Below are 22,673 nucleotides of genomic sequence, written 5' to 3'. Positions count from 1 at the left end.
AGGGGACTCATAGCTTCGGAACTGAAATTCATTGTAATTACTTCTATCCAAAAATAAATGACTTCTAATTGGATGCAGTTTAATCTTAATGACATTTTCTATAATATGAGCATGTTGTGGAGTTCATGTAACTATGTTGTATTATTAATATTCATTGTGCTTTTCCAATTAATTGCTAAATATTTCTGGCACTCATCAGCCCAGTACACACTACTATGGGCCGGTTTTTAGCTTAATGAGTAATACTCAAATTAAGGACTATCTGTGGTGTCAGTGTGGGTGTGGGTTACTGAACTTGTATTTGCTTGTAGCTGTAGCCACATCATTATAACTTAATTTAATGGGTTTAATTGTTCTTGGTATAAGATAGCAAATTCATAATTATATTAAATTAGATATTTTGTGCATATATTTCCATTATGACGAACCATTCTTTAAAGTCTGGTTCCATTGAATTTAGAGGAGAATGGTGATAATTATTCAGCAGTTTATATAGTTCACTAGTTTTATGCTTTAATCATCCTATTAGGGACATCAAGGACTTTCCAGCTTCTTTTAATTTGGGGGATTTAACTCACTGTTGAGATGTGTACAGGTCTGTTTCAAATACATTATGCTACACTCACAAAGATTGGAATTCGATGAAACTCTGTGGTTATGGGAAGTGTGTTGTGCCAAAATTTACCAGAATTTGCTCTATGAAATATATATGAAATGAGCTGTAAGCACTTAAGCACTAAGCAGGATTATTTCCAGCTGTGGCCCAAGATATTGATTTTAGCCTGTTAAGGGGTCTGTGAGTGGTGTTGTTGACAAGTGCAGTCGATTGGCTATTCCCATGTTCATTGTCACCTTACTTCCCTGACAAGGTTGACCTGAGTGTCACCTTCTTCCCTGACTGTGAGGTTGACCTGCGTTGCCTGACTGAAACTGGTTCGACTTGTTCCACTCGTTCCACTTGTTACTTACAGTACCTCAGTGGTTCTCAACCTGTGGGTCGGGATTCCCAGGGGGTCCCCACATGATTTTTGGTGGGGGGTTCCCAGATGACAGTGACTTTAAGGAACTTTTTAATAACTAAAAAAAAAAGAAAGAAAAGAGTACTGCATCAAAAGTAATCAACAAAATATACTATAAAAACTGGTCAAACATTGGCCAAATCTTTTAATTATATAAGAAAGAGGCGATTACATAGGCGATTGCCTCAACTCCTACATTCCAAGTGCTTGTCAGAGTGGGGGGGGGGGGGGGGGGGGAGGAGGACGTCCCCAGTTCAAATTCAGATTATTTTGGGGGGTCGTGGCCTGAAAAGTTTGAGAACCGCTGATCTACCTCTCAAAGCAGGTTGATAACAATGGCTCTACTATCTTGGGGGAAGGAGCAAGATGTGTACTACCTGTCAGGTACGTAGCCTATAGTATGAGACGTACTCCCCTCATAAACATACTCCCCTTATCTATATGCACTGATGACATACACAAAGTAAACAGGCAGCAGGATCACGGATCCTCCCCTAAAAAAAGCATCCCTTTTTAGCCAGCTTGCGCAGTCTGCCTTTGATCACTGCCATGGCAGGGGACTCTTTTGATGACTCAGAGATGCATCTCTCTCTATCTCACCGTCTCTTTACACAACCCCCCACACAAACAACACACACATTGATGCTTGGTGTGTGTGTGTGTGTGTGTGGGTGGAAAGGGAGCAGCATTTGATCAAAAATAATCGTTTCATACCATAATTTTGGTTATTTTTTAATGTTTACAGAAATCTTATGAATATGATGTGTAAATGTGCAAACAAACATATGATTAAGTTTGTGGACACCCAAAAGCTGGATGTTTAGAACATACAATGTTCCACTATACTACTACACTATATATACTGTACATATATCTGCATTATTTGCACTGCCCATGATACTGAAATATTGTCAGATTTAATTTGACCGTACATGTGGAAAAAGGCAACGTATGAACTTTCATGTACTCAACTTGAAAAGTGAGTTCATGCAGCGTGCTTGCTTAATTGTGATCCTAATCATATCTGATGTACTGCTGTGTTATTGGAAATCTATAAGTAGATGCATTTGTGCTGACTGCCCAACTCCTTTAGGCTGTATAAACACCTACATGTAACGACTTCTGCAAGAATTGCACTTGTTTGGGGGTTTTAGGCTGCTGTAATTTTGCGTCAGTTACACTAACTTCAAATATTTGTCCGCTCTGCAAGTAGGAAACTGTACACACACACACACACACACACACACACACACACACACACACACACACACACACACACACGCTTTCACATTATGTTTGGACACGGGTGTGGTGTTATGCTAATGCATGTTAATCAAGGTTTCGCGTGAACAAGCTCTAAAATCTGAAATATCCGGGCAGCAGCCGCCAGACACATTTCCCCTTGAGTCTGCGAGGTGACCAGATGCAGAAAGATTTTCTTTTGCATAAATACATAGGCACCAAATGAACCGATTAATGGCATAATCTGTGTAAGCCGTGTGACAGTGTTCATCCCATGCTTAGATTGATAGATGCTTTATTGCCATTGCATGAACGCAAAGAAACTTGGGCAACAATCAATAGGCTCTATGCACAGCAGCCATTTTGGAGAGAAATTGGGCCTCTTCTTACTTCCTTCACAGGTGTTACCAATGATACTAATGAAGGCTCTGTTCCATTCTGGTCAGGGTGCTGATATCGTGCATGTTGGCTCACTAGAAACACTCCATTTTGGTTCCCAAATGGCCCCTTATGGTGGGTGTGTAACTCTGAGAGTGTACAAATGGAACCAAATGGACCCTTACGGGTCCATTTGGTTCCATTTGTACACTCTCAGAGTTATGGGGGACCTTGAAAATAAGACAACCACTACACCACACTAAATGGAACAGAGCCGTAATTAGTATCACTGGTAACACCTGTGAAGGAAGTACGGAAGGGGCCCAATTCATTCCCAATATGGATGCTGTGCATAGAGCCTATTCCACCAAGAATATTCCCCACACCACTGGGGATTTTTAAATTCACTGGTGACCATCACCAACAGACCGGGGTATTTTGGGTGGGAAAAAAAGCATATAAGCATGCTGACGGACTGTCGGACACCCACTACTAGAGAGAATCAGAATGCTCTGAGGATCGTATGGGCCAGAGGGAGGGGGCAGCACTTGTTTTGTTTCATTCTCAACTGAATAAAGAATGGTTTTCCATGCATGACGTTTTGCATAACTTGAAAACAAGGCCACGGTGCGCCCGGGCGAGCCGTGAGGCCAGCGCCTGCGCTGAGTATCCGATGGCCTTGTGCGTCGTCGAGCTGCCAGGTCCGACTTGACAAGCCAGTGGTGGATGGAACTGGTTCTCACCTGTTCCATTGTTCATTATGTTAACCCATTGAGACCTGAGGCCGATTCCAGATATAGATTTTACATTTCAATTGATTTACTGTACATTAAGGTGAATAATCAAAAACAAATACATGTCATGTGGAATGTAGATTTTTTCCCAATCTACCCAGTACCCTCCCCACTTGGGAATTTTAAAAGTTACCGGTGATTCAATGTTAAAATTCCCATATGTTTTCAGTTTCACCATAACATAGTCATAGTCAGATGAATTGACCATAGAACATGAGCACTTGCAGTAGCAGGAGTTATGTATTGCCCTTGGGGAGGTGGTAGTTGTTTTGGAGGTGGGGGGGGGGGGGGGGGGTTATGGGATCAGCAGCGTGTCCATGGCTCTGGGGAAAAAGCTGTTTCTCAGCCTGCTGGTTCGTGTGCTATCAGTTGAGAGCCTGCCTGAGGGGAGAGTGATGAACAGGGGGGTGTGAGGAGTGTGAGGGGTCTCTCACGATGTTAGTTAGAGGCCCATTTGTGGGGTGGTTGTCTCTTAGGTTGGGAATGGGGAGCCGCCGATCCTCTAAGCAGTTTTCACTATCCACGTACCGCAGGTCTTTCCTGTCTGCTGTGGTGCAACAACTAGTGTATGCGACTGCACAACAGTATGTCAGGATGCTCTCAATAGTGCATTGGTAGAACTAAATCAGCAGTCTGTTCCTTTCGGCAAAAATCATCTGCCCCATGCACTGCCGCTTTTTTTTTTTTTTCAGTATATCCATATTAGTACAAGATACAAAAATACAGGGACCTAACCATTGAAGATATGGACGGCATCAATCTTGCATGGTGTGGTTGTTCTTGTAGCCGTAGGGAGCGGAGTCTCTGTGTAGAGGATGTTTCGAAGGCTCAGTGCTTATGCCTTCACCTGCAGACATTTCAGGTGGCCCAGCTGCCATAACACAGATGCATGCACACATACACACACATGGTGAGGGACTTAGTGGCGTCTAATCCACACCTGCACTGTTCCTTGTTTTTGCGTGCTCGCTCTTTGAAGGGTGACGAGGCAGGGATGTATCCAAGAATTTGTTTAAATCTCCAGCATTCGTTTCGCTTCATCCATGGCCTAGATAATCACTGCTCCAATCTTGTTTGATTGGTTGCTTGTTACAGATATATTCTGGCATGTTTTGCGGGGTATGCTGGTACATATATGTTGAGATGAAGTGATGAATTGTATTAATTTTACATCTATCTGCCCTTGTTAGGTTCCATAGCCTTATGTATATTCTTTTATTCAGTGTTGCTCAAATACATGAAAATGACATTATATTATATTGTTTCATTTGAATATTGTTCTTGGGTACACTAGAATGTCCTTTTTCACATGTCACACATGTCAACGCCTTCCGTTGGGTCAAATTAAATTGTTTTTACCTTGTTTATAATGATAAAGGTGTGACAGGGGGGCTAACAGTTCATGTCTTCTGGAGTAGCCTACAGTACTTTGCCGGAGGGGTGTTGCACAACCAGTCGTGCTGGAGTTTCCATAGCAAACAAAACAATGCTTGTTCCATGAAATGGGCTGCATGTATAGTTTGAGAAAGGTAGTCTTGCTCGAGGTAAAGAAGCATTTTCAAATATTCATAGTGGTGCTCATGATGCAACAGTACGCTGTTGCCTCACACCAGCGGTGGACAAAGTATATACTCAAGTGAATACTCAAGTGTTCAAAAGTACAAATTAAGAAGTACATATTCTTTTTAATATCAATGCCTTGCTCTATTGACATTTAGAAAGTAAATAAATCCCTATAGTCCCTTCCTAGAAATGTAGTGGAGTCAAAAGAACAATATTTCTAGTGAAATTCATGCACTTGCAAAAAAATAAAATAAAAATGTACTTGAGTATAGTACTAAGTAAATACATGTACTTAGTTACTGCCCACCTCTGCATCACACTGAGAAGGTCCTGAGTATGAACATTTATTCACATGGGTGTGCTGCGGTTTCCTCTCACACCAAAGACACGCTTTCAGGGAATACGGCTGAAAATTTGCTCCTTGACTGACACTAGAACATTTAGGGTGATTGATTTGCATTGTACTTGTAAAAATAATAAGTAGACCACATTGGTTAAAACCTTTGCACCATTGTAGGACAGAGGCATACACCACAAAAGGTGTCAATTATCTGTCTCCGAACATTTTGTGCATCGAGCAAGTTAATTGCGCATGTGAAGTCGATAAGGCCCCTCGCACTACACATCCTCCTGTGTACCTTGTGCTAATGATTTTAAGTAATGAATGAACAGAGGTGAGGTGAGGACAAGTGAGGAGTAGGGAGTGTTTAGGTGACAAAATAAAATAAATGTAGGAAATACTGCTGTCCGTATAGCCAGCCATGTTCCTCTCAGTGGAGTCAATAATGTGAAATATATGGGATCAGGACCACTTCCTTGCGCCACTTCAACAGTTTTTTTTACCCGAGGCAGTGAGGCTTACAAACAAGCCTTGCTGACAGATGTCTGGGATTGTATAGCACACCAACCTCACTGAGACAAATTCCTGGTGTGTGCACTGCAGCCATACTTAACAATGGCTCTACTATGCAGAAATACAAAAATAATTTGGACCGGAGGACCATTTAGTAGGGGTTATAATTGACAGTGAAGTAGCAGGTAGGAGCGGGTTTAGTTGACCCATTAACAGGCAAATGTGCAGATTGCATTCACCATCCCTTAAACTACTTTGTCTATATTCAGCTTGCTCAAAACGACATGTAGTGAAATGTAATGTAAAATGCTGCTTGAAAACATTCTGCCCCTCTGCTTGGCTGCACCAGCTGGTCAAGATGCATAAATTGTGCATAAACTGACAAGTTTCTGATTTCATATCTTCTCTCAACTTTTTCTCTCTTCGCTGTATTTTCAGCTTTTAGTCACCAAGAGTTGATTAGAGGTTGACATAACCTGTCTTTGTGAACAATGCTTTGCTATACAGGAGAGCCTCACTGGCTTGAAATAGAACCCTCTTTTGTTAGCCAGACACCATAGATACTGAATGACTTGTGTGTTGAAATTGGAGAGCTTGCGTGGCGTGGTCACATAGACAAACATACGGCTGTATAATAGTCTATCTTTCTTTTCATTTTCGCCATCTCTGAATTTGATAACGCCAATCTCTTTGGCTAAAGGCAATACAAAGTGTGTTGGGCAAGGAATACATTTGGAGTGTGACCTACATTTAGTAATGTTCTTAACCACTTAAGCCCTATACTTCATCGTATGACAATCGTATTCTCAATTTTTGGAGAATGTTTGAAAAAGTTTGACTATTATGTTTCAGTCTTAGTATAATCCAAAGCCTTGCTATTCCCAATTACTTTATCCTGATGGTGATGCTGGCTTCTCCTACCACTGTGCTAATGGCGCTTTAAATGCTTTAAGCAGGAGTCCTATTGCTTTGTTGGGGGGAAGAAACTGAGCTGTTTGCACATCTCCTTTCCTACCGTCCTCGCCTACCTCCCTTATCCCCTTCATAACCTGTTGCTATGACACTCTACACCTGCGTAGGTACAGAGTAAACACCTCCAGCACAGCCTTGTTTACACAAGCCCTGAGATATGATAAACCTGTGTGTGTGTGTGTGTGTGTGTGTGTGTGTGTGTGTGTGTGTGTGTGTGTGTGTGTGTGTGTGTGTGTGTGTGTGTGTGTGTGTGTGAGGACGTGAACACCTGACTAGTCTGAAATGTCCTTGGGATAACTTTAGCCCACCCTATCTCTCTTCCGTCTCATTCGGATCCACAGGGCACATACGTGTGTGTGTGTGTGTGTGTGTGTGTGTGTGTGTGTGTGTGTGTGTGTGTGTCTGTGCGTGTGCTCTGGGGTTTGAGACACACTCCTACTTTTGGAAGAAAAAAAATCAATCTAATGAAATTCACACGGTTTGTTTATTTCCTCCCTCTGTAGCAGCAGGTTTGTTAGCCCCTGTGCATAGTTCCCTCATGCCTTGTGCCTTGCATTACCCAAAGATCACATGCAGCTATTTTTTCCATTGCCACCATTGTACCATCCCTAATGTGGCACAAAGCACTAGGGCAGAAAAAATTGCCAGGACCATATTTTATGTTTTTTATGCATTTTGTATTTTGTTGGTAGTATCAGTAAACTACCCCCCCCCCCCCCCCCCCCCCCCCCACACACACACACACACACACACACACACACACACACTTTGTGTTTACACACAAAGAAAAAAATGCAATATTTTGTGTAACAGAAGAGAGAAAGTAAACTGAACATTAAGCTTTAATTGATGAAGAGAGGAAATTAATTGTGATGAACTTAGTGAAAATCTGATTTATCAAATGATCTACTAAAATCAATTGTGTGGTGTTGAAGCTCACTAGGAGAAGATACAACATTTATGTCAGAATAATATGTGGCATTAGTTGTGGCTGTTTTAATTGGATTCAATTAAAAACAAATATGAAAAGAATACTACCCCGAGTTAGTGACATCAGATCTAGGTTTGTGGACCATTCTTTGTTTGACTTATTAGAATCCTACAGAAAATTCTAATTCTCAACCGATATCATCACTTGAAGGCTTATTGGGGGGTCAAATTAAAATCTATATGTTACCCTACATATTAAAGACCTGTGAGGTCCTTTTGGTTACAATTGTAGTTACATGAATACTCAGGACTTTGGCTGGGCTTTACACAAAATGATACATCTATGCAGACTTTGCTTTATTCTGAGCTTGCTGTTTGTTTGACCTTCATCAGAACAAAAAAAAGGCTTTGAAACTTTCATATACAGTAAATATACGCTTGTGACTGTATACTGCTACTGTATACTGAACCCACTCTTTCTGGCTTGAAACCCAAAGGAATTCATAAAGAATTATTTACGACAATAGGGACTAGGGAGTTTCAAACCCTTTCTGAGCATGCAATGGAACAGTGCAAAGTGAAAACCATGCAAAATCTTTCATAGGCCTAGATACAAAAGTATGGATGCACTTTCTTTTTGTGATGAGTAATTAAAGTAATTAAAGCTCAATAATGTGATTCAGGAGTTGAGTGTAATTGATAATGCATGTAAACTTCCCTTCCCTTTAAATCCCTGTTATTTAATCATAATGCGGCCTCATAAATAACATACAGTAGTAACAGAATATAAGTTTGTTTATGATCTACATGGTTTATTGATTTGTTTCAGGTTATACCTGTTCTATATTTACAGTAGCAGTAAAGTAAAAGTAAAACATATGATCTTGGCACAGTGTACTATATACACCAACAGCATTTTTTCAGTAGCTGCCAGATTACTTTATGAAAACAACAACTTGCACTGAGCAACAATCCTGAAGCCACTTCAGTCAGTGGCCCGCCACTTTCAGCAATCTTTTTGGGCCTCACCACTTTGGAATGAGCAGAATTTGAACCTCTTGCTTGTTCTGCCTGTTTAGCTGAAAGCTCAAAGAGAAAGAGTTGGAGCGTGAAGACCAAGAACTCACCGCCCCTTCACTCTACTTTGACCTCCCTCAATCCATCTTCTCTCGTCCACGATCCTCCCCCACCCCCCACATTGCACATGAGATTACTGTGCCGCCATAGCAACCTCCATCCTCACTACTTTTATCACTACCCATTGATAGTGAATGGGGGGAGGGAAGTAGTGTTGACTTTGCATTTGTGAATGGAACCACCATTTGAACCATGACACTGCATTGCAGTGTGTGTTACCCTTTTCTTTATGGTTCTTCTTCAGCCTCTGAATTGTACCTGAAAGCTATGAATGCAGCACTACCATAGCCTTCCTCTGTCTGTCGTTGTATAGCTCAGTGTTTCTGAAACTTTCTCATTTCAAGGACACCCAGTTTGATGTGCATCATCAGGCCATTAACCAGCATTTGAGAATACCTTTTTAAATTCTGGGACCCCAATTTATACTGTAAAATCCTCAGTGTTTAATTAACTGATAGTGTACAACTGGAACCATTTGGGGTCCATTTGTACACTGTCGGGGTTACAGACCCGTTAAGTTAGCTTGGGACCCCCTGGAACCCCCCCGACCCCACTTTGAGAACCACTGGTATAGCTCTATTGGAGCAATTGATTAAGTTCCTTGCTCAAGGTCAACATGACTGCAGTTATTAAGGGTTATACACTATGAACGAATTGATACTCCCAACTGTCTGTAATAGGTATTCTGTTTTATAGTGATGATAATAACCCATGACTGCAGAAGATTTTGGTTACCAACATAAGGTTTTTGGTTATAATTGTGGGTTAATTTTGCTGCTAATTGCTGGTAATTAGTACATTCAGGGCTGTGAGGGGCTACTCACATTCAACCATGTCATTATAGCCGAAAGTAGTGCAAAATTGTCCATCGGCTATTTTCGTTATTCGTCGTACAACGGAGTGTATAGGGGCTTAAGTGGTTATTAAGACACTCTGCTTTGTCTTGTGCTAAAACACCCGCAGCTGTGGTATAATACGATGTATCACAGCCTCTGTGTGTTATTGCTTAAAGAGAAGAGTGTGCCTCAGTCACTTCCACAGCCCAGATTGTCCTTGTCTGCATTTAAATCTGTGACTATCTGGTCACAAACTACCCTCTCAGACAACTGTAATCTTCTGCTCATTTGCAGGTAAAACCTGCTGAGACAGAGGCTGGTGTCACGTTGTACTCAATAAGAACTCGGTCTAAAAGCACACTGTTTTTCTTCTTGTTTCATAGTGAGGAGCTTGGAAACCGTTATCGGCCTGTACGGAGAAACCATTGTAGTACCATGCAGTGATGAAACACCACCAGGGGACAAAGTGATGTTCACCAAATGGAAATATGTGAGTATCCATTAGTCTGCTATACTGTCAACTTTATTGTAAAGATATTTTCTTGGGAATATAGACATTTTATGAGGAAGGTCAAGATACAGATTTACGCAGATAATAATGCATCTTTTAAAAATATTGCTGTAAGGTTCATATTAACAGGACCATACAAAGCATCATATTTGGAAACATAAAGTTAATCTAAGCAAGGAACAACTGTGTACTTGAATCTGTTGGGTTGAACATGACCATATCAGTGTCTTTCTCTACAATGTGTGGTGCCTTATTAAAAACACAAATCAATTATTCTGTCATGTACCCTTACTATCACTATTTGACAAATGTGTGAATGTATAAAATATGGATGCTTGTGCATAACACATTAGCGATACAATAAATTATGAGCTGAGAATCTAATATGGAAAGGCAGAATTTGACAGAATTAAAATCAACTTTATATGTTTAATCAAGATCCGTTGAACGACAAAATAATAGGGATTGAATTTATTTGTTATTTATTTATTTACAATTTCATTACACAGTAACATCCTCTGAGAGCGTACACTCTCAGAGTTAGATTAACCTTGAGGATTTGACTGTGTAGCCTAGGTTTAAAAGGGTTTTAAGTGTTCCCAGATCCGTGGTTCCCAATCAACACAATCGTTCTTCCTTTCGTCCTTCAGGAGCAAGATGATGGCTCTTCAGGTGACCTGATGCTCAAACAGGCCCACAAGAATGAAGCCATTGTGCAAGCCACCGACAGCTATGCCACGCGGGTCGACATGGCCGACAACTCCAGCCTGCTGATCAGCCAGGGCACCCTGCAGGACCAGAGGATCTATACCTGCATGGTGGTGTCTGAATCCAACCTCCGGGAGTATCCCTTCTCTGTTGTGGTTTACAGTAAGTCCCGTACATACATACAAACATACAGCAAGTCACATGTTGGGTTGCTAAGAACATAATGATGATTTTACCTGGACTAAGAGAAATACTGTAGCATATTATACGGGGTGGGGGGGGGGGGGGGGGGTTAATATATAGGATTTCAAGGAGCAAGTGGAGTATCCCATATAAAATACATTTGCAAAGACTTGTAGAGTTTGAGGGTATTTTTTTGTTTAAGCTGAAAGCTTTGATTCTTTTTGGGACACTTCTTCCTTCTGAATTTCACAGAAAATCACAATGAGCGCATGACCTTCTCACTAGTCTTACCAAGAAGCAGCAAAGACAGCAGCCAATCTTTCCTCCTTGACATTTTAGAATCCCCAACTTTTCTCACAGTATATTTCATCAAAAACTGACCCTCTCTCTGTTTGTGTTTACAGAGAAGCCGGCGTCTCCTGAGATTATGGACAAAGCCAAAATGCTGGAGAAGGATAAACTAACAATGGTAAAATGTCACTCTAAAATCCCTTTTCTGCAATAGAGAAGTGAAGGTATGCCCTGTTTGCAGGTGCACAAGTGTACAAATGCATGTGTGAGGCATCCCAAATGCCATGTGTGCATGCACACACGTATGTGCACTCAGAAAAGGGAAGCCACTGTATTCTTTTGAAATCATACTCTATGTAGCTTTAACTAGTGCGGGAAGTTGACTGCTAATGAAGTCCCAGCTGGTAATCGTACTAAAAATGTTTTATTGCTGTAGCACCACATAAACCAGCTATTTATCTCCAAACCACCATTGTGAGTTGTTTAATAGCACACTTCTCTCCATCTGGCTTGGTTAGGGACACTTTGAAGGAGAAAAAAATTAAATAAATAAGCATAGTTACTGTTTCAACTGCATGACAGTGCATGACTAACAGTCACTAGCTTGCTCAAAGCCTTGTAGTATCTTGATAAATGTATAAGCACCCATGGTTTCCATGACCCCCCCCCCCCCCCCCCCACACACACACACACACACACACACACACGCATCATAAAAGCACGCACACACACACATGCGAGTACACAATGTTAAAGTATGCATTTGTAACTCAGAGAGTGTACACATATAACTAAATAATTTGTACTCACTAGGCGTGTAACAAATAAACGATTAACAACATCATCGATGCCTCATTCATACAGGTTGACGCCATTATTTACGGTGAAAAATCCATCTGGTTCTAAGTTAACATTTCTCGTGTAACATTCTGCGTTCTGTGTGGATGTACTCAGACACAAACAGTATGAAAAAAATAAAGTAAATCTGTCAAATTAATCGCACAGAGGAAACAAGCGCCTCTGGTGTGTGTGGACCTTCGGCGTTTCCAATCAGGATGCTACTGTGCACATTGCTACATGCAGCAGTCTCACACACGTTCACTTTGAGAGTATGTTGTTACCTTGGACAACCACCCCTCCACTCTCCAGCATGCAATGCACATTGCACCACCTGCAGCGTGTACACATTCATTATGGATCAAACAAGTCCTGTTTCTTTCCCTTTCCATTGAGGTATTATTTAACAGCTTTGTGGTCTTTCTAGCGAGGGAGACATAGAGGATGTGATGAGAATAAGAGTTGTAGTGTGTGTGTGTGTGTGTGTGTGTGTGTGTGTGTGTGTGTGTGTTGTACATTGTGCATGCTTGCGTGCATGTGGACAGGGTGATTTCATTTTATAACTTGTTTGGAGGATGATATTGGGTACAGCATGTGTGCTTGAGAAACGTAATATGCTTGAGCACAAAAATAACAAATAAGTTTAGCTCATATGTACACAAGATGTGGCTATGAAGATCACCTTGAACCTTTATCATTGAGCTGGCTTAGATGTGTAAACATTGAATATCAATAATATTGCTACAATTTTGACAGGCAAATTTACAGTGTACAACTGAACAGACAGAACAGTATATCCGAATGTAGCTCTCAAAAGAATGTGCTCAGTGCAACCTTGGCTAGAAGATTCCTGGAGTCCAAACCAAATCACACAATATACATTCTCAGAACGTTTCTCGCCCTTGGCTTATATAAACTTTTCTTGAGTTACGCTAGCAGCAGTAGCTCCCCCTTTCTAAAGTTTCTCTTTACAAAACAGCTGACACTGTCAAGAGTGTGAGTGAGTGTGAGTGTGTGTGTGTGTGTGTGTGTGTGTGTGTGTGTGTGTGCGCGTGCGCATGCGCATGCATACGTGCATGTAGAGGTGTGTGGGGGGGTACAATGGGCCTGAAACTGTCCTTTGAATGTTCAATGAGCTACAGTATAGGTTGAATGATTTTGTTAATCTCATCATGTGACATGTTCTGTGCACTTCTCCTCTCCTCTCCTCTCCTCTCCTCTCCTCTCATCTCATCTCCTCTCCTCTCCTCTCCTCTCCTCTCCTCTCCTCTCCTCTCCTCTCCTCTCCTCTCCTCTCCTCTCCTCTCCTCTCCTCTCCTCTCCTGTGTAAGCATACTCTACTTAAACAGAGATTAATCATCGTAAATACACACACACATTGACTGCAATTCACTTGGACAAACTCTCATTTATAAATAAACAAGCACCCACACATTGACAAGACACACAACGCCTACCAAGGGAGCGGTTTGCATACAGGTCCACAGCTGCACCCCAAATTATTTTGTGGCATTTTGTATTGATGAGGCATTTCCTTTGCAATAATGGATTTTTCTGCCCCTCAATTTTCTCTCCATTTGGTAAAAAGTGCTGAGGTCTCTTGGTGGGGGGGGGGGGGGGGTGCGGCAGGGTGTCACTGAAATAAGGACCTACTTGGCCCAAGCTAAGTGACACTTAGGAATTCAAACCATTGTGTTTTGTCAAAGCAGAGAGAGAGAAGCCTGCACCTCTCTGACAGACAAAAATGCCTCAATGCCTACACACTCACACTCGCGCACCCGCATGAATGCACGCACGCACAATCAGACACAGACAACCTGCAATTATCTATCTGAGGGATGTGGGGGTGAATTTCTATAATCCCCCCGTCCATCCTGTGTATCCAAGTTCCCTCTGTGGAGAAATATCACTAGATAGTTATATTTTCTTTACTATTAATTAATTTTAATTGCACAGTAAAATCCTCTGAGAGCTCTCAGCATTAAATTAAAACAGAGGAGTTTGCTGTGTAACCTAGGTTCTAGGTTTAAAGTGGTTTATGTAAAGTGATTCTCCATCTCTCTCTCTCTCTCTCTCTCTCTCTCTCTCCTATATCTCTCTCTCTCTTCTATATCTCTCTCTCTCTCTCTCCTATATCTCTCTCTTTCTATCTCTCACACTCTCTCACACACACTCTCACGTACGCATGCATGCACACACACACACACACACACACACACACACACACACACACACACACACACACACACACACACACACACACACACACACACACACACACACACACACACACACACACACACACACACACACACACACACACACACACACACACACACATGCACACACACTGCAATCATCTGGGCGGGGGGTGGGGGAGAATAGCTAAAATGTCCCCGTCTATCCACACTTGTGTTATGAATGTGTATATTGTGACATGTAGGTAATAAAGGGGAACAAGAGTCAGAAGACATGCACGCTCAAAACACATGAAATGTGAATGTGGCATAATAATCTTCCCCCAGCCTTTGACACAGCTGTACTGTGAGTCAAAGAATTAGTCACCTACTGTGCCACAAAGACGGCTATAGTTACCTATAAGTCAATGACATCATGCTCCTAAAACTCAAACCACACAATGTGTCACAGGAAATGCCGCAGGACATGCCCACGTTGGTCTTATGACACTATTATAGTCTAGTTTATATCATAGTCTTTTGAATAAAATTCCATTAGTTTTAGTCATAGTCTTTTGAATAAAATTCAATTTAGTCATATTTCAGTATCAGAAATGTTTTAGTTTTAGTCTAATTTTAGTTGATTAAATAGTATAAGATTGTAGTCAACAAAACGTACAGTTGATTTAGTCATCAAACATTTATTTTGGCAGGCCTTGATGGTGTCGTAATGTCTGATTTATAGTTCGTTGTGAGCTTATAGATCGGCTATTTTCGGAGCGTGACACCCACACGCAGCCAAGCATTGGTGGCGATTCAAAGCTAATGGAAATTGCAGCCTTTCCTCTTCCCGTAAAGTTAGCCCACTGAAATAGAAGCCATCGTTCTTTCATCAATTAAATGAACACAGTTGATGTAGCCTGGTTCCATACCATAGACCCCGCCCACTCTCTGAGTGGACTGCCTCTTGGTCTGGTGTTGTAATTGTGAACCTAGGATTTCTCCGGTACAAAATGTACCGGAGAAATGAGAGTCGGAGGTGGGGGTGGGGATCCCTTAGGATTGGTTTAGGGAAATACTTGTCCCCTCCCCCTTGTAATCGCCTACACTGGAGCCAATGTCAGACTGAAGTTCCACACAGCTTCAGTCTGATAATCAGGCTACAGTTGATGTAATTGGTAGGACGTAGAATATGGGCTAGCTATAATAGCTTTCTGAACTGATATAGTAGACAGACACGGTGCCATCTTTTAGAGAAATTCTATGAAGATAAGGCTGAAAATTAAGTGAAGTGTTCCTTTAACTCTGTGAGAGTGTGCAAATGTAACCAAATGGACCCGTCACATTGGTACACTCTCAGAGGTACAAAGGGCTAAACGAACACTGAGGATTTCCCTGTGTATGTATGCACTACGCACTGCAGTGGAATGATGTCATGCTGTGTTTACTCATTTCACATGTGACTTATTGGTACTGTTGGTGACCTTCACACCTTCAGTGACAGAGAGTCAATATGTGTGCGGGAAATGTTAAACCGTTTCCCCTTCAGTAGAATGTCTATTTGTATTATTCAATGAAGACCTGAGGCCGATTCTACAAGTGGCTTCTAAGTCAGTAGTTCTCAAACTTTTTTGAAATTCAAACACTTTCAAGATTTTTTTTTTTTTTTTTTTTTTCAAAGATTTTGGAATAGCCAATGCTAAAATATAAAAGACACAGATGCTTTCCCGGTCTTAATGGGTTAATTAACTAGCTCATAGTCCATATTGCCATATTGGAATGCCAAAATGACATACCTTTACAGTACACACGACAAGGATATCGAAATTGGAATTTGTCATTATCTTCTGCATGAATATTGTCATTGTTACATGGCCAAAAATCGTTTTTCTTTTTTCTTTTTCATTACATCAAATGACATTATGTAGCTCATAGTCAACATTGGAATGCCAAAATGACTTATAATAACAACTTTACAATACACACATCCAAGGAAATTGAAATTGTAATTTCTCATTATCTTCTGAATGCAGATTGTCATTGTTACATGGCCAAATGTGTTATTTTTGTGTTTATTTTAATGACATTTCCTAGTACATAATGGATTTGTCATTTGTTGGGTGGATTGATTTTTCGCTTTGGTGAATTATTATTATTAAAATGTGTTTTGTATTTATTTTTATTTTCCCAGTTGGGGACATGTGTTTCGAAGGATGCCAACCCTGCTGCTGAGATCACATGGCAAAAGAATGGGCAGCCATTGGTAGCTGACGGGAAAGGTAAATCAAATGACATGACATTCTGTTTACGGACACACCCAGTAAAACGGTCATGACACACAGTGTCGTAACTTAAGTCACTGACAGAAAGCCCCCGAGGGACTGCTAGGGTATTTTCACTGTTATTATATCAAGTTGAAAATATCACAGTATCATTCTCTATTATGACATCATACCTACTGAAATGTATCACCTCTTTCATGATGTTGATAATATGCGACATTAGTATTTTCACCTCTCCCGTTTTAACACATCACAGTGTTGCTCTTAACAGTGCTGGCACAACTTTATGTTGCTTTCAGGTGGAAGCCTTGTATATCTGACACTGTTACTTTTCAGAAAATGGGAAAAAGAAAGTGTTCCAAAGTAGTTATTGTTTAGTCACAAGCTTTTGTTAATACTTATCATTGGTTCAATATTTATTAACCCCACAAACACACTTAACCAATTTCACTTGGAAAAATAAGACAAATTGAGGGAAAATAGATCTACAAGTGCTGCAAGACAGTGTGAGTTTGTAGATCGGTTATTTTTGCAACTTTTCTGTGACACTGTAGTATGACAAAGTAGGGCATTCATTTATGAAAAAATGTAATGTGAAGTTACGAGGTTTCTGCCCAACAGTAATGATATGTATTTTCACTTCTCATTGGAACACATCACAGTTTGGGTCTAACAGTGCTGGCAAAATATAAATAAATAAGCACTTTTTCTATGCTAGTTTGAGTCCAATTTGGTACCTTACAGGAGACAACAATGGCATCTACAAAGCTTAGATACGATACAAGGGACACATTTAAAGTCAGTTCAGTATAATTGAAAAAGATGAAACAATAAGAGATGATTAACCCATTAAAACCGGGAAAGAATTTAAATTTTAACCACTTTAACCATATTTTATACTTTGGCCATTCAAAAATATCAGCTATAGCGCGTCACTTCGTGCTTCGCTATGAACTTGTAGATCTGCTATTTTTGAAAAATCGCGATATTTATTTTTGGAAGCGAACATTTTTAACTCAAATCTTTGCTTCTGGGGGTTCCTGGAACAACATATTTTGAGATAGGGTTCGGCAACCAAATACATGTAATTTTGGGGGCCACTGATATAGCAACATACGTTTAAAAAAAAAAAAATGTTAGGATTTAGAAGACATTTTGTAGAATCGGCCTCAGGTCTTAATAGGTTAAGTACCTACTCACTGCTCACTGTTACCTGTGTGTGTGTGTGTGTGTGTGTGTGTGTGTGTGTGTGTGTGTGTGTGTGTGTGTGTGTGTGTGTGTGTGTGTGTGTGTGTGTGTGTGTGTGTGTGTGTGTGTGTGTGTGTGTGTGTGTGTCGGTCCACTACAGCCATCATTGTCAGCTCCACTGTGAAGGAAGACACTGCCACAGGTCTGTCCACCACCTCCTCCTCCCTCCAGTACACGGCCACCAAGGCGGACCTGGGGGCCCGTTTCAGCTGCCTGGCCAAACACAAGCTGGGCCCAGTGGAGTCAGAGCCACAGACCATTCCTGTTCATTGTAAGTACGCTACAAGCAGTGTTTCCCAAACAATGGGTCACAGAAATTCCATTTAAAAAAAAAGAAGAAACTTGTAAGAAATAGTTGGAATACCAGATCTACAAGCTCACAAACGCATCCCATCACGACGGGCTGTCGATCGGATATTCGGCTATTTTGAAAAAGGGCTTACGTTATGAAGTCATGATGTATGTTTGTAAGTTTGGATCCCGGGGAGACACCAAATTTATTTTTTGGGTCTTGAGGTGAAAAGTTTGGGAACCCCTGGGGCTATAGCACCTCCTTCAGGCTCCACGCTTGTAATGCACTGATACAAAGTCACTTTTTTAGATGATGAATGACAAGGTCCTTTGATCGAATTTAATGTCAACAAGGTAGAAAACAGATAGCTTAAGTGGAATTGCATGGAACATTCCCCAAAACATCAAACTCCTATACTAGTGAGAAATGGCTCATTTGTTTTAAGAGCTCATTGGATTGCAATGAGCTCTTAAAATATGAATGCCCTTCTTTAAATATGAATGCCCTTCCAGGGTTATACACTGTTTTCAAATACCAATACGCCATTTTAGCACCTTCTAATTTTATTTGGGATCTATTGCCAGCCACTTTATTGACCAAGTCCTATTACAACTGCTCCTCTAAGAGGAATATGTATTGATGGCATAGTTGTTGTAGACAGTACTTACTGCCACTTGGTCCAAGGACAACAGAGCCTCACAGCTTCACCGATCTGTGAAAGCAATCGGGCAATGCAAGACATATCCAAGACATACGACGGCCAGTAGGCTATCCATATCACTACATGACTTTACATTCGACATTTAATTATAATGTGCATTCAGGCAGCTGAAAATATTACTGCCTCTGTAGAAGCTGTATAATGGAATGTAATCTAATCCTGGTTAGAATTTGATGAAAGATTACAGCTTAAATCGATGCACGGCACAGGTGTGTACAGTACTTACACCAGCAGAGAATGTTAATTACTCTGGCCAGGTGTGACTGCTTCAAAGACACCGCTCACACCGCAGTAAACATGTTGGCATTCTTCTCATTCTTGGACCATGGTGTTGCTGTAGAAAATTCCAGAGGTTATGGTATGCGCATGATATGTTCTTCTTCTGGCAAACAACAACAGGCTGTGCCTATTTTTACACTGTTCTAGGTTGAGACACCGGTTAGGGTTAGGGCAACGAGTTCACAACAACCAGTTAACCACTTAAGCCCTATATAAATTAAAATTGTGCGACAAATATCATGTTGCATTGTGACGTGTTGTGAGCTTGTAGATCTGCTATTTTAGAAAGATTTTATTGAAATAAATAAATGTGTGCCTATAATGACGTGCCCAAAATAATGATGCCAGGTCCAAGCAATGTTATATCCCTTTCCAACCAGAATTAGCACTTATATGGATTATTATTATTCATTGGATTTATTTTATTCGGAAGAACCTGCAGAAATAGGCGAATGACTCCTTTCCCCATTGCCAGTAGACGAGTGTGCCTCGTGTGTCATGTTCAACGTCGCAAACGCGCCGCTGAAGGGCCTGCAAAGTAGCTCTCTCTCAAACTCAATCCCTGCCTCTCCCTGCATCTCTATCTGGCGCGTGCTGTCCAGAGGCAATACGAGAATTACAACAATCCAAACCGATGGCACGAATTATTTTGGGATTGCTTGCGACTATGAAAAGGCATGGGGCTGGGGTTGGTGTTTACAACAAAAATGATTAATTACTTAGAAAGAATTATCTTTTACTTTGGATTGAAAAGATTATGGTAGCTTGTAATCTTTGTTTGATTGGCTGTCATAGCCTCAGAAAGTATAAAATGTTTGTCAACCTGTCTACACCCTAGCTTGAGAAAGGTCCGAAGGGACCGAAACGTTGCTCTTTTATTAAATAACTCTGAACAAAGTGAGCAGTTGTGTGCGGGTCTAATCTTTTTATTAAGATTTTTTTGATTGATTGATTGAAATTTGTATTAGGCAAAAGAATGTAAAACAACACAGTTACATTTATAATGCTTTTGTCTAAAAGGTCCGGCCAAAAAAGTCCTTGCGGGCTTGTTTCCGTTGGGGTCCTTCAATTAATTTCATAGACATATATAGTAGCAACCAAACAGTTCAAAAATCAACATAAGAATACAGAGGAAAAAATATATACCACTATGTACAAAAAAGGCATGAGAAAAAAAAAATTATATACAAAAAAAGCATAGAATAAAAAAAATATATGTACAAAAAAGGGGGGGGGGGGGATCGTCTGTCTACAGGGAATCTGGTACTAGCTCCTCTTTAGGCCTCCAGAAAGATGAGTTTTTAGGGCTGTTTTGAATGAGCCCAGCGTGCTCATGAATTATTAGTATTTTTCCCTGTTTTGCACATATCTAATTTTTTTTGTGGAAAATGTGTGTGAAGTACTCACACTGTAGAGCCCTTCATTTCCTTATTTCCTCTTCCCCTCGAATCAGGAGAAGCTCTCTCATAGCATCACAACGGAAAATGGAAAAATTAGCTTTTCTGTCATCGAGGGCTGAGCGACATGATTTAAGGGCCATTCACACCGAACACTACACCTACAGTATAAATATATAGTTTAAAGTAGTCAAGTGGATGGCAGAGACCACACCATAACTATAACTATAAACGATAAAGGGTGCGTTCGGATATATGTAGCACTGAGCACACTGGCCAATACAAACTAATATGTGAGTGCGCTCCCGAATCGATGCGCATTTCCTAACACACACAAAGTTGTAATTATAGTGCTTGGTGTGAACGGCGCCTTACTTGTCTTTGCTCCTCCAGGGAGCATGAGCCATTCCCCAGTTGAGCCCACTGTCTATCATTTCTGCCTGGACACTTCATTTCCTTTTCCCTGGGGGGATCCATTTCAGGGCTTGTTGTGTGATGGTTGTGGCAGGTGTTGGTGCAGGTTGGATGTTGCAAATTCAGAGAGAAATACAACATAGAGGCAAATGAGTTTTACTAAATAAAGCTAATACATTTATTATAAGAGCGAGTCACAGCTATACAGAGAAGGTTAGTCTGATCTTGCCTACTGCAGAGTCCTTGCTAGTGGGTGAGTTTTCTTTGTCCAGTGGAGTCTTTATTGTGCACGGTGACAGCCTGGAGAAATGAGGAGGTTTCTATTGATGCAACCTTTTATATAGTAATGAAAATATAATGTTAAGGGGAAACCTTACCGATTTTGAACCTACATCCCATGGTTCTGATGTGCATAGGGTATTTTATCCCACACTATATATGATCTCCTCACATCAGCACAATGGTGATTGTTTCATATATTTTTCATGATTAATAAAGATGACAAATCAAATCAGATTTAGGTTCAACGTTTCCCTTTAAGGCATAAGATTTGTTCAAGTTGAATGTGATTAAAGTACATTTTTTATGTGCATTGATATGTAGCTGGAGCTCTATTTCAGGGATTATACCCAGAATGTTTACAGTAGATTTTAATTTGCCAGAAGGTTGGGGTTTTGCTTTCGTAAGTTAACTAGAGGTCTCTAGCGAGGCCTTGCTTATTTTGGGGTTCCAAAATCGTGGGATAAAAATTTCCCCCAAAAAAGTAAAAAAAAAAAATCTATATAAAAAAATAAAATACCCCCTGGTGGTCCGCAGACCCCCTGGGAGTCTTGGGACCCCCGCGAAACATCGCGGGCTGTTTTTTTTTTCATGAAGGTGGTTGCTTGTTTCTGGCGCACATCTGGCAACACAGACCTATCTGCTTGTCAACGCCGACGTGGCAACCCAGATGCCTACGCGTGTGTTGTTGTTGTGGGGAGATTCCAAAAGCGGCTGCGTGGTGTTGGTTGTCTTTGGGATGTACATGGCACGTGAATGACGGTCATATTACCGTGAGTGTGGTGTGATAGAGACATGACTAAAGTGAAAGCAACAGCGTGGGTTGAAGCGAAGTGGTCGTGTGTGTTGTTGTTGTGGGGAGATTTCAATGGCGGCTGTGTCGTGTTGGTTTCGGTTTGGCTCGGCGGTGCTCACGATAAAGGGAACAAAATGGTGTACCCGAAATGTTGTGAGTTTGTGCTGGTCGCAATTAATTATGCTCCGAGGTGGCAAATGTGTGGTGAGCAATGAAAAGTAGCCTATGGCACATGTCAATTAATCGCGCACGTTGTGGCTTGTGTGGTTAGTGACAGTGATATGTTGTGGTTGTGTTAATGGAAGGGAAACAATGATAACGGAAGTGAATGAGTGAATGATGACGGAAGACGGGACTTATTTGCAATGTATTATAGGATGAAATAGCTTTTCCTCTTTGCTACTACTCTATGTGGATAATGCAGATGGTGCTTTGTACCACTGAATGGTAAAGGGATGATGCATGCTGTTGCACATCCCTGGGATATGGAGGCATGGTGCATTGATTTCTGTTACATTTTTGTCATCAGTGTTG

The 22,673-nt window shown here is 41.0% G+C and overlaps 1 protein-coding gene across 3 annotated transcripts in view; it reads left to right on the top strand.

Annotated features, from left to right (window-relative positions):
* Nucleotides 1-22,673, top strand: part of alcama (activated leukocyte cell adhesion molecule a) — a 74,049-nt gene that overhangs the window by 35,161 nt on the left and 16,215 nt on the right. For all 3 annotated transcript variants that reach the window (XM_084074900.1, XM_084074898.1, XM_084074899.1), the window contains exons 2-6: nucleotides 10,108-10,214; nucleotides 10,886-11,105; nucleotides 11,531-11,595; nucleotides 16,623-16,710; nucleotides 18,062-18,232. In XM_084074900.1, the coding sequence (XP_083931026.1) occupies nucleotides 10,108-10,214; nucleotides 10,886-11,105; nucleotides 11,531-11,595; nucleotides 16,623-16,710; nucleotides 18,062-18,232 (651 nt within the window). The remainder of the gene's footprint in view (nucleotides 1-10,107; nucleotides 10,215-10,885; nucleotides 11,106-11,530; nucleotides 11,596-16,622; nucleotides 16,711-18,061; nucleotides 18,233-22,673) is intronic.

This window comes from Gymnoscopelus microlampas (genome assembly GCF_963454915.1).
Source record: "Gymnoscopelus microlampas genome assembly, chromosome: 12".
NCBI lineage: Eukaryota > Metazoa > Chordata > Actinopteri > Myctophiformes > Myctophidae > Gymnoscopelus > Gymnoscopelus microlampas.
This window is presented reverse-complemented; position numbering and strand designations above follow the sequence as displayed.